At 42.6% G+C, this 13,028-nt stretch overlaps 1 protein-coding gene across 1 annotated transcript in view; it reads left to right on the top strand.

The window, feature by feature from the left end:
- The window catches only part of cdh2 (cadherin 2, type 1, N-cadherin (neuronal)), a 58,671-nt gene that overhangs the window by 31,538 nt on the left and 14,105 nt on the right, over nucleotides 1-13,028 (top strand). The window contains exons 3-7 of the mRNA XM_079649572.1: nucleotides 5,494-5,714; nucleotides 8,908-9,075; nucleotides 10,002-10,157; nucleotides 11,737-11,881; nucleotides 12,216-12,388. Coding sequence (XP_079505698.1) covers nucleotides 5,494-5,714; nucleotides 8,908-9,075; nucleotides 10,002-10,157; nucleotides 11,737-11,881; nucleotides 12,216-12,388 — 863 coding nt within the window. The remainder of the gene's footprint in view (nucleotides 1-5,493; nucleotides 5,715-8,907; nucleotides 9,076-10,001; nucleotides 10,158-11,736; nucleotides 11,882-12,215; nucleotides 12,389-13,028) is intronic.

The following is a 13,028-nucleotide window of genomic DNA, read 5'->3' as shown; positions in this document are numbered from 1 at the left end:
TTTCATTAAAAGTCAATCATTGCTGACACACAACAAAGAACATTCCTAGCCAACGGGAAGAGGGAAAGGTTTTGACACTCTGAAGGAAACGGAGGTGACTCTTACCTGGTGGGGAGCCTGCTTATAGTAATTGTCCTTAAAATACAATGGTTGTCAAAAATGGTTGCTGCACTCAGAGAGAGTGCAAATGACCACGTGCAAATGTGATATAAATGCAAGTGAAAAGAAAGAACACATCAAACCAAATTCTAATAGTTTCCATCTCCTCAGGGCCAGTTTTGTAGATCAAGGGAGTTAAAACATCTCTGTTTGAGATTGAACAAGCTCGTATCGCTGTAGCCGCTCCAACATTCATGCTTCTTACATTTCTCAATGTGTATCCCAATGTGGGCGTGTGTGTTATAAGGGAAGGTAGTATCAATACGCTTTCTGAGGGCCTCTTCATCGTTCTGTAATTGAAGCAGCAGTTTTGGGAAGGGAAAAATAGCTCCAACAATATGCATAAACTACAAAAACCAAAGTGTTGGGGGAATGGTCACTACAATCAAGCTAGGGAAATAAGCCAGCTGCTTGTTAATGTGTTTATGCTGTGATGCAATTCCTCTTTAGTTTTCTTAATTGCTAGAGACATTGAACAGAGTACAAACACTGCATGTTTTTTTCATGCAAATCCCTTGCATATTTTAGGCCCGGCTATAAATGCATGGAATGCTCTGCGCGTTTGAAGTGAAGTGCATTAGTAAAACGCCTTCAAGGGCTTAGTCTGGCAAAAGGCAGTATCATCATTCCCAGATCCAAGCTTCAGCTATAAACAGTTTACTTTCTCTGAAGAATACCCTATTATCGCAAACCTAAAATACATCTTTGTCTCAGCTCTGAATCTCACTCTCTTTGAATACATTTGAACAAAAGCTCCGATAACATTGCTGTTTAAAAAAAAAGAAGAAAAACAACTTTAATAGCCCCACATTTGTTGACTTAATTCTAGACACAATTGATTCTAGTTTTCTTTTTAATATCAGTTCAAATGTGCATAGTTAAGATCAGAGAGCAGAAACAAAACGCACATTTCCCATTGGAAAATAGTATTACTTTTTAAGCATCTACATAAAAATTCCGTAATTGTGAAGAATACAATGTAATAAGGTACCCAATGGTATTTGTTAACTCACCGGCCTTGAAGCTGTAGAATATGCATTCAAAATAAAAGCATCAGGGGAAAAAAGTGGAGTTGGAGAAAATAACATGCATGCACAATTAAGCAAAGCGAGCAGCCAGCCTATTTTAAAAACATTAGTGTATTGTGCTTTTAGCATTTTGTACAGTAATTGGGCAATTACAGAATACGCTGTGAAGGACGTTTTTGTGCTTGGGCACAAAGTCTGTAAGCTGTTCTCGGCTTGTTCTCCCCAAATTTGGACTGGATTAGGATTTCAGATCACAGTAGTTTGAATTCAGGTACAAAAGTGTGCTCTCCACTGGGGCTTAAAAAGATCTTATAAACAGTGGTGCTGGCATGGATGTGTCACACAGCACATTCAGTTGCAGCCTCTGCTTCATATTTCATTGTCTCATCGCCAGTGCTGGCCACATTACTAACCCTGCTCACATTCATTTGTGAATAATGCATTTTGTCAGGGGTGTTGTACCATTAGCCAGGGTTGAGGGGAGGGGGAAGGGGGGGGAGGGATGGTTGCCACTGGGGTATTTGCCTGGGTCTGCATTTATCCACAGCTACTGATGAAACACCTATGCTGAGTATTTCTCAACTGTCAGTGACCTCACTTCCCCGAAATGAATGATGGTATATTGGGATGATCTCACATGAGAGGTTTCAGTCTTGTCGCATGTACGGCACATTACAGGAACTTTCAGCCGGCTCACTCGCAGCCAGTGTATTCGGCAAGCTAGAATAAAAGCTGAGATTGTGGAACAGTTGATTTGCCTCTATGCAGTCACACAGTCCACATCCCATGTTCCAAATGTAATGCATCTCTCCGCCTCTCCCAATCTCTCTCTAACTATTTGTGTCTGTCTGAGTTAGAGCTATCACGTGACGGAGCAGACAATAGAGAGGCACTCTGGCACTACGAAGAGGTTAGCTGGGTTTTTGTGTTGCTTGTCCGTGGGGGGGGGGGGGGGGGGGGGGGGGGGGGGCATCCAAGCTGTGAATAGAATCATTGAGTCGGAGGTAATTTTGGGCCCCGGTGCAGGGCATTAGTTGGACAGACCTTTCTGCTGACAGGCCTGTTTCTCCCTCTATTCCCCCCCCCCCCCCCCCTCTGTTTTTTAACCCCCAACCCCCAGTCCCCCTCTGCTGCATCGGCATTTCTGTCCAACCAAAAGCCTTTATCGTTGTGCCCATGACGGCATGCCTGATAGGGCGTGGCAGCCAAATTCTCATTTAGCCCTGAACCTTGGGGAGCCAATATATCTAGATATAGTTAAGTTGTAGCAGCCAGGGTCTAACCGGGGCCTTGCTACACATTTCTGCGGTTTATAAGCCACTAGAGGGTGTCTGATAAATGAATAGACACATGCTGGACATTCTCATTCATTATCATTGGGAATGGCCGTGCCTGCTGGGAGTTTGTGCAGCGATTGCCATGGGGGCTGACTGTTGAAGGGCCTCTCAGAGGTGTCCTGATGGCCACATTTCAGACAATGTTAAAGAGCAGGAGCTCAGCTCAACAAGAGGCTGGGCTTAAATAACTCACAGGGGAACGCTGCTGTCAAGTGGACTGCACTGCTGCACACAAAAATGTATAGTCAAAAGTGCTGGGTGGACAGAAAGCGGAAGCACATGGGCTGCAGCTTTTCTGGTTCCAATATGTTCAGAGACAGAGACAATGAAACGCTTTTAGTATTGGTTGTACTGTTACATAGTGAGCTAGTAGAACACATTTGAGATCATCTGCAGTATATACTATCTTTTTAAGATCAGGCAAGCCATAGTTACATGACTGGTGTCCTGTTGCTATTAAATGACACAAATATGATTCTCCATGAATATAATAACGTTAAAGTTAATTGTTCATTAGCAAGTGCTGCCCATACTCATACCTGCGGACAATCTGATTTACCTGCAGTCATCTAATTAAATCGCAGGCAACCAATTTATATAAGCCATAATCTTTATTCTCATTAATAAATAAACCTGCAATCATTAAGAGTCAAATGTTATATTGTTAAATTCTTTGTTTTGTCCGACTAACAGTCCAAATATATTCAAATAAACATGATACAAACCAACTGAAATCAGAAAATGCTGATATTTGAGAAGGTGGAATAATCCAGTTTTCACTTATCAGTCTCCTTTCAGCTGTACTTACACTTGCCGAGTAACATTATATAGCATTGGCACATCAGTCAGAATAGTGGAGTGAGGAATTGTAAAATGTATGGAGTGTCTTCTGCTGCATTGTGAGTTATTTTGACAGTCCCTTACTCTGTATTCTCCCTCTGTCTGAGTATCTGCTGACTTGGGCTGGCTGGTGATTGCCTGAAGACTTTGAGTTTACAGACGGCTGGCTTTAAGGCAAAAAACCTTCAGAAGGAGAAGGTCATCTATCTGATGTCAGCTTTGCCAGGTTCCAAGAGAGAAAAAGCTAATTGGTCAAGGGTAATTGAACAGAAGCTGCTAGGAAGGAGAGTCAATATCAAGTATATTCCAGGAAAGAAGAAAGATCTTGTCATCTTCTATCTTTATTATTAGAACCGCCAGCTCTCCTTACATTTCAATTTCACCTTGAGTGTCATTTAGAAATATTCAGATGAATTGTAACTCTTCTGGTAAAAAAAAAGTGCATTGCAGTGTTGTTTACCCATTTTGTCCGTGTTCAATCTTTTAGCAGCAGCTGTTATAAAATGCAGCTCATGGTCCTCAAGCAGAAGACTTGTTCTCCACCGTTTTGGTTTTGATAAAATATAGCAAGATTGCATTTTCATTCATAATGACACGATGAATACATTGTGACTACACTGCATGACAAACTTCCCTTGTGCGACTTCCTATTTTGATTCATTCTCTCTCCTTCTCTCTGACATGCATTCTAGTTCTCACATTCAGAAACGTGATACTTTGTATTGGACACTACTTTTTTATTTCGCCACATTTCCTTTTCAGTAATAGGTTGTCTATTTGTGTTTCCATTTCCCACTGCCGTTTAGCTTTCAGCCAGCATTTAGTTCCTCACTAAGAAAAACAGATACAGCTGGGACTAAGGCTATCTATCTGAAAACATCTACCATGACTGCTGTTACAAGCACCAAGAAGATGGCTAAATTCACTACTGTCATCCCCCAGAGATTTATTAATAGTAGGGTGTGGTACACTTTAGGACAATTGAGTGCATGCGTCGACTATTCAATTATGCCTAGGGGCAAAAGTAAGGACTTCCTTTGGACCCAGTGCCGATCTACTGCATCCTCTTGAAGTCAGAGGAACTTGATACGCTCCGAATGCAGATGATACTCTGGAGACATCTGTGGGTCCCCAAGGTAACGGCACAAAGGAAGATTAGGCACCCTCCTTCAAGGCTTTTGTTAAGTAATTCCACATCTCCTTTAATAATTCAAAGCGGCACCAGCAGAGCCTCCACACAAATGATATATAGGAACGTTCTGATCTGTGTGGCCAGGAGGAATTTTGTATCTGTTCCTTTTTTGCTGTTTGGTGTGCTATAGACATGCAGGGACACATATCCACACAAAGGGATCACACAATGAAGCTCAATGAGGGGGCTTCTGTGTGTATCTGGTGTTTGTGTGTACATGTACTGTAGGAGCTACATAGGCTGTGCTGTACTGTCACTCACTTGTAACATGAACCGGTGTTGTACCACTGCCACCGGTGGGACTCAAACCCCCACGAGCCACCTGTCTGCAGTGTCTGTATGCGTGCGTGAGTTTCAGTGTTTTTTTGTGTGTGAACCTGCTGATGAAATAAACATCCGTTACTTCAGCACAGCACTCTCGAGGAGCTGAGGATCGGTAGTCATCCGCAGAAGGCATCCCTGTATGTCATGAGGGACAAAGCTAGCATGCAATGGATGGCCTTAGCTGCGAATAAAATAAGACTCATCTAGCTGAATTCTAAATACAGGTTTACACATGCGGTGTATTTATTCTCAATTGCAGTGGGGAATTTACACAGTGTAATTAACACATCAGACTTTACATGTAATGTTTTGGGGTTTGGGGTTTTTATTTAATAGACCTTAAGGGGCACACTCTCCTTTTTTCTTTAGTTTTCTCTCCCGCTAACTCTCTCCTCCACTGCACCTGTTTTGAGCAATACCTTTGGGGCACAGCTTGAAGTGAATAATGTATGAGATAGAAGGAGAATCAGAAAACCTTTGTGGACCCTCAGTGTCTGGCTGGCTGTCTGTCCGCCCCCCTCTTTGTCTCTATCACTTTTTCTTTTCCCTTATTGGTTTCTCTCTCACTCTTATGCCACTTTGTTAATCCTCCATTTTCTTCCGTCTCTTACAGTGAGGTTTGTCGACTGTGGCCGAGGTGGTCTGGTGCGATTTGAATGCAGTAACCCATCAGACTTCCGGATAGAAGTTGACGGAGTAGTTTATGCTGCCAGGAGCATTGAGCTGCCTACGCTGCCTGCGTCACCGCTGCTGATCAAGGCCAGTGACACCACTACTCAGCAGCAATGGGTGACCCAGGTCAAGCTGACACCGTCTACAGACTACAACCAGCAGGTGAATATACCTTCACCATCACCTCCCTAATACTTCTGCCTTGTTTGTTAATTGTCTGACTGATGTTAGTGCTGAAGAAAGGTGGACTGATCCGCTTCATCGAATAACTTCCAGCTATTAAGCACAATGCACATTCACAGATGACTAGTTGCCTAAATTGTAGCAGGTGTTCCGAGAGACTGGATGGATGCGTTCTAATTCAAACTTAATTTGTCAATTTAATACGAGGCACAAACATATACTCCACACGGTCAGTGGGTAGCGAGAGATGCAAAAAGGCACCTCATAAAGTATATTTCAGTGAGCATACACAGTGATTGTGAGGTTATTGCCTTGTCATCCAAAAGGGGACGCACCTCTTTCAATGCTTTGGAAGACGGGGAGCATCTGTCTGAGTGCCGTCTAACCGTTCCGCTGGACGTGTTGTGCACTCATCTACAATTTGTTAGAATGACCGTGTGCTCATATGTCAACATAGTGGTTGGCGGGGGTTCAGAGGAAGTGCACAAAACAAGCACTGTCCTTCCTGTCTGCTTTGCAACCAGGAAATGAAAAGAAGCTCCAAAGGCTGTGTTATTGTAGGGGTTTTAACTTCAGTGTAAGTGGATTATATGATCCTGCTTAATTAGAACATATCTGTCGCTGTAAACCTACAGGAGTAATACTTCACAGACACACACACATGCTATTTTAATATGCTACTTTGTATCCTGACCCACCCCTTAGGGTTTATAAGTGAGTCTTTATGGGCATATGTTAATAATCATTGCCGTTAGATATTAGATGATTAGCCTTCTGGCGTCTTAATGAACAACCCCAAATGCAATAATCGTGTTAGCTTCACAAAGACCAATGTGTGTGTCTTGTTTTATCCCTGTAATACACTTAAGCAAATGGTCACAAGTGGCCATTTCTAAATGAGCAGCACGGCAGATAATCTCAGGGAAGGCGGGTGGATTTTGTGTGGGCGCAGATTAGAAGTTAATACTGACAGTTCTTTGTAGTTACTATAAGTGCTGCGGGCACGGGGGTCTGCTGAACGGAAATGAAAAATGTAAAGATTTCATGGCTTCTCAAAACACCATCGTTAGCTGCTGACACTCTTTTACAATAGGGACTCAGGTATGTGATTTGAATGGTACCATTAGTTACTGTTGTCTGGGCAAATACATACTTGTCTCAAACAGGTAAATATAGATTCTAATCAGTTCTTTTATAAGACTCCCCCCAATGGCTGTATGAGTTCATAGAAATTATCAATTTATCTTCAGCAGCCGTTCTCTGATCTGTATCTGCGGAGAGCTGTTGGGTTCGCCCTGATTTGTCCGTAATGAAATCAGGGATTGACTTTCCTGTATCTCGCCCATTTAAGAGGTCATCAGCGGCTATCTCCCCCCCAGCACAATTATTGTCATGAATCATCACACATCTCTTAATCACATCAGCGATTACATTTTTGTATTAGTCTATGAATGCGGCAGCCGAGGGGAAACATTTTAATCAATGACAACCAAACAATATCCTCATTAACATGAGTGTCCTCTGTCACAATCTCCACCTCTATTAGAGCCTCAGCTGCTCCACATTCCGGAGGAGAAAATGTTTCTGAAAGGGAGAATTTTGTCTAAAAGGGCAAACGCACACACGTGCCTAATCCTTCCCACAGACACACAGGCCATCACTCAGCCTAACACCCTCCAGGACTCCAGACTCCTAGTCAGGAGATAGAGGGGGTTCTGAGAGTGTAGATAGGCGCGGGACCTCCAGCGCACCAGAGATAGATGCGTGTTGGGCTCAACAAACCCACCATGCCATTCATCATTCCAGACGCAGGTTGCAAATAATTACTGCTCTCACTCGCGCCCATTTTAATAGGGTAATAGATATTTCTGAAGCATGCTGCACCGCTATCTGTCCGCTTGCTTCCCTGCATTTCCAATGTGTGAAAGCAGTATAATCGGATTTCAAACATGATTAGTGGAAGCTCTGCGACAGCTTCCAGATGTTAGAAGGGGGGGGGAAGTGTGGCATATGGGTCACGCTATAAGGTGAAAAAGTGTTAATTAATTTACGTGTTTGCACACGGCACTTTGTACTATTTTCTAGGACACGAGACTACCCGGAAAACAATCCACATTCAAATAATTACAGGCAACAGAAAGGAAGATACTTCAAGGGACCTGACAGCTCTGTTGAAATCCTAGCTATAATTCATTGACATTGACAGATTCTACATATTGTTTTTCTGTTTTCCTTCCCACTTCGTTGTGTTCAAGGTTATTTTAACTTTCTCTGGCACTACTTCAGTCTCCCCCAGTCTCTGGAGCAGCATAGGCAATTTGAGCCATCTGTGTGTTTAGTGTCTGGCTTGCAGGTACCATCCTCCTTTGTTTCAAATCTCGTTCATTACAGCCGAGGGAGGATGGCAGATCCATTATGGAAGCTGGTCTGTCTGTGTGGGTGCATTTTATCAGGACATGAGAAGGGGTTTGCCATTTAACGCAAACCAGTGCTGGCGCTGTGCGGCAGCTGCACTCGCCACACCAAAGCATTTCAGGGAATATCATCACATTTCGGACTGGATATATTTTAAGCTACAAAGAAAGTCATAAAAATGGATGGTTTGATTCAACAGTAACACACATTTTGAATACTTATTAAATGACATTTGGTAGAGCTTATTAGTTTTGCAGGAAATGGTATTCTGTTTCCTTTTATCACCACATCAATTTCCTTTAGTATAAGGGAAAGGTGAGGGTCATTAGTCAGCTTACAATACTATTCTGTGCAGTAAGGTGAAGATTTACTATCTGGGTTTGCAGATGCTGCGGTGGATTAAAGCTTAATGCTTACGAAAGAGGAATGTGTCCTTTAGAGTAAACATAATATAATAAGACAAAGGATGATTTCAGACCAGACCTATTTGATTCGGTTAAACAATCTCTTACCCGCAAAGCCACAAATGTAAACCTTATGTTGGTGCTAGACGACATAGAGGTCATGAATGTCTGTACAACCTTTCATGACAGTCCATCCAAAGGTTGTGGTCTGTTTTGGACCGACCGGCAAAACAACGTATCCATCCACATAGTAGCAGTGCCAATCGGGTGGCTAAGAATAAATGTACTCTTTTTTTTTTAACAAAGATGTGATTTCTACCCAGCTCTTGAACTTAATCATTTCCTTTTCACAGGTCCAACAAGTTGCTGCCCCTCCAGCCATGTCAGAGGATTTGCAGGAAATAGTGTTTCCATTACGAAACACGGACAGCCAACTGAAGCGCATGAAGAGAGACTGGGTCATCCCCCCAATCAATGTCCCAGAGAACTCACGAGGCCCCTTCCCGCAAGAGCTTGTCCGGGTAACGCAGCTCACCCAAGCACATGCACAGATACACACACACATGTACACACACCAATCTCACAACTTTAAAAAGAAAATGCCTTTTGCTCGATATGACAACCTTGTAGGTCCTGTAGCCCTAAGCTCCCACTCAGAGGGTCACCGACATGAGACTTGTGCCTTCAACAAAATGTTTCATATTTACAGCACTTTTCTAAAGGTCAGGGCTCTCTTTTCTGTTGTATTATTTATCTTTTGTTTCAGGGGGCAGTGGGAGTCAATGTAACCTAGCATTATTTAGAAGCAAAGAGAAATCTTAAGTGCCCACAAGCCCAATTGTCCCTTGGTTGCCTTGTTGAGATATTATTCTCCTATTTTTAACACGGCTCAAGGACACTCACAGCCAAGTTCATTTGCATCTTTTCTCAGTGTTGATAGCTAGCAGACGACAAGCATATACAGGACAGCTTAGAAGCAGATCCTTTTTCAGCATATTGAGCTGACTTACTAAACAAGTCCTGTACAAGCTATTTGTATGCATTAAATTAAGTCCAGACATATTAGAAGGGATGTTTGTGGGCTTACTGGATAATATCAGGATGAGGAAAACATGTTATCAGAATGGATCCACAGTGTAGGCACAGAGGGTCTCGGCTTACATGGCAAATAGGATAGGCAGCCCAGTAAAGACAGAACTTCAGTACCACACACACACACACACAAACACACACACACACACACACACACACACACACACACACACACACACACACACACACACACACACACACACACACACACTCTTTAAACGCACTTGTTTCCTGTTTCTTTCCATTTGTTATGTGTCAATGTAAAAAGAAGAAAATCAATTGATATGATGTTATCAGATGTGGTCTACTTTAATTATGGGTAGAGCTTTTTATAAATGAATCTTTACATTTGCAGATCCGGTCGGACAACGACAAAAACCGGTTGCTGAGATACAGTGTGACGGGCCCGGGCGCTGACCAGCCACCCACCAGCGTCTTCATCATCGACCCAATCTCCGGAGAGCTTTCTGTCAAAAAGCCACTGGATCGAGAGCACATCTCAAACTTCCATGTATGTCAAAAAACTCTTTAATGGTATTATAGTTAGCAAATGGTGTTTCATGCCGGCTTCATCAAGAGAAGGTTGTTCTTTCTGGCTTTGCCGCACATTCCTGCCAATCTGCATGTGCTTAAGGGTCATGTGTAGCCTAAACAGTCTCCTCAGGATCATTACAGACTGGGGTGTCCCAGAAATCTGACTTATCCGTCTGAGAATGCAGAGGATTTAACGTGATTCTTCTGAGTGAACTGTGTGTGTGTGTGTGTGTGTGTGTGTGTGTGTGTGTGTGTGTGTGTGTGTGTGTGTGTGTGTGTGTGTGTGTGTGTGTGTGTGTGTGTGTGTGTGTGTGTGTGTGTGTGTGTGTGTGTGTGTGTGTGTGTGTGTGTGTGTGTGTGTGTGTGTGTGTGTGTGTGTGTGTGTGTGTGTGTGTGTGTGTGTGTGTGTGTGTGTGTGTGTGTGTGTGTGTGTGTGTGCATGAGTGTATGTGTGTGTGTGTGTGTGTGTATGAGTGTGTGTGTTAGATACATTATGATAAGGTCCGGCTTCAGAGCTGCTTTATTCATTAGTGGTTCTCCCATTACATTGCAATGGCCTTTAAATGATATAGCCTGTGCTTAAACAATAACTGGTAGACCTTAGACCAGGCTGTAGTTAAAATATAATGATAGACTGTACTATAGTCTACTCCCGTGTATTTGAAGGTCATAATAGAGAATCACAACAACATCCACACATTGGTTCATTTGAAGCTGTGGACTGTTCACTGTCGAGCAATACGGGAGATCCGTTTTTGTTTAAGTCGTCTGATGTGAGAGTGGGCCAATTTCCCCCTATTTCCCATAATTCCTACTTTGACTTACTTTCACTGTATGCACTTGAAGCTGTACATTATAATTAATTGATCCATTGACACTCAAAATACTAAGCTGTTAGGCATTACATGTGAAGCCATATGATGTAAAGTATGCTGCTTATAGCCTGTGGATTTTCAATATATGTATTTATTCTAGAGAATGAATGGTTAGGATCACAATATGTAAATGTGTCACTGATTCGAAATCCTGTGTAAGGCACCAACTTACCACAGTGTGTATGCATGAAAGATGCACTTGAAGTGCAAAACAATCCAGCGCATCAGTTGTTTTTCATAAGAAAGAACTAAACCTGTGATGACCCAGTGTAGGCAACACTACTGAATAAAATCAGATTGTATCCGTTTCAAGAGACAACCACAAACATGCAGATGAAATGTTTGTGTTGTTGTCGACTCTGTGGCAGGCGTCTGACTGAATCTAATCATATCTTCCTCTTTTGCCTTGGCATGCCAGAGCTGGTTGAGGGAATCATTTATTATTCACAAAAACAGACTTTCTCTCACACTGGTCTGAATAAAGAGGATTTCTCTACTCTTTGCTCTTCTGCATTAAGTAAACAGCTTTTAGTGATGGTTAGTGGGGTTCATTATCAAAGCAGTTCCATTGGTGACATTGAGCGCAGAGTTCGTGGTTTGTCCCGATATAATGTTTGCACTGTTGAAAATCATTGTTGCTTGAACAGTTCCACAGCCCAGATGTGTTTGTGTTTCCTTCAGCTGAGAGCTCATGCAGTGGACCTCAACGGCAACCAGGTAGAAAACCCTATTGACATTGTGATCAATGTGATCGACATGAACGACAACAGACCCGAGTTCAATCATCAGATCTGGAACGGCTCCGTTCCAGAGGGTTCCAAGCCAGGTAATATACCACATAGAGCCGAGCATCACACTGTATGAGCAGCTGATTGGCTGCAGTCTGAGCGTCTGGCTTCACACGCTGCTGCGGTGTTAGCAGATCAAACAGCATTGATGGCATTCCTAGGGTGGATACTTTGTTAACTTTGCCTCCGCTGCTTTAAAGCGGCTGGGGGTATTTTCAGATCACACAAGGAACATTGGATTTCTGTCTTACAAGACTATACATCTTGTCTTCAATATTGCACTATCCACTCAACTTATAATATATTTTGATTGCCAATAAAAAAGCAATAAATAGAGAGATGACATGAAAATATTTGCATTTTGCCCTGCAGGAACATTTGTTATGACAGTGACATCTGTTGACAAAGACGACCCCAAAACAGCCAATGGGATGCTGCGCTACAAGATCTTGTCTCAGAATCCTGAGAGTCCAACCTCCAATATGTTCACCATCAACAATAAAACCGGAGGCATCATCACGGTGGCAGCAGGCCTGGACAGAGAGGTGCCTGACACATCTTTATTCTCTCCTTTATTCCTTCTCACTTTCAATTCTCATTCATAAGCTTTTGGCTCTTTTACTATTGAACTGAATGTGAATGTAGGCTTATAACTAAAAGATTGTATCAGTATTTAAGTGAGACATTAGCAGGGCCACCTATTATAATTTCCATCTTGCACCTCCACCTATTGCAGGTAAACATAGAAGTGTAAATGTTTTCGTGTTTACATAAATGGCCTGAACACTTTTCTTTTTAAATATAATGACAAAACACAGCTTGAGAATATATTTGCTAATATTCCGACTGTCTGAGAACTAGTGAGCCAAAGGGAATTTTGTCGATTACCAACTAAATGAGAAGTAAAAACGGACTTGGTTGTTTCACAGATATTTACTCATACAAGGGGGCAGCGTGCATCACTGAGCAGCTAAACCCTTGCTTCCCTTCATTCTTGCCTTCCCCTCTCTATTTCCCCCCTCGACTTCCTATGCTGTAAATGCTACCAACCTTTTATTTAATTGGATCGCATATGAGTTAGAGAAAAAATCAAATAATATAGAAAGCTGGAGCCAGTTGGTGCAATTCTATCGAGAGCAATCTGGCTAGGTGGCCGCTCAATCACTCCCGCCCAGGGGCCGCTGT

This window comes from Notothenia rossii (genome assembly GCF_949606895.1).
Source record: "Notothenia rossii genome assembly, chromosome: 9".
Lineage (NCBI taxonomy): Eukaryota > Metazoa > Chordata > Actinopteri > Perciformes > Nototheniidae > Notothenia > Notothenia rossii.
The sequence above is the reverse complement of the archived record's forward strand: the minus strand, read 5'-3'. Positions and strand labels throughout refer to the sequence as shown.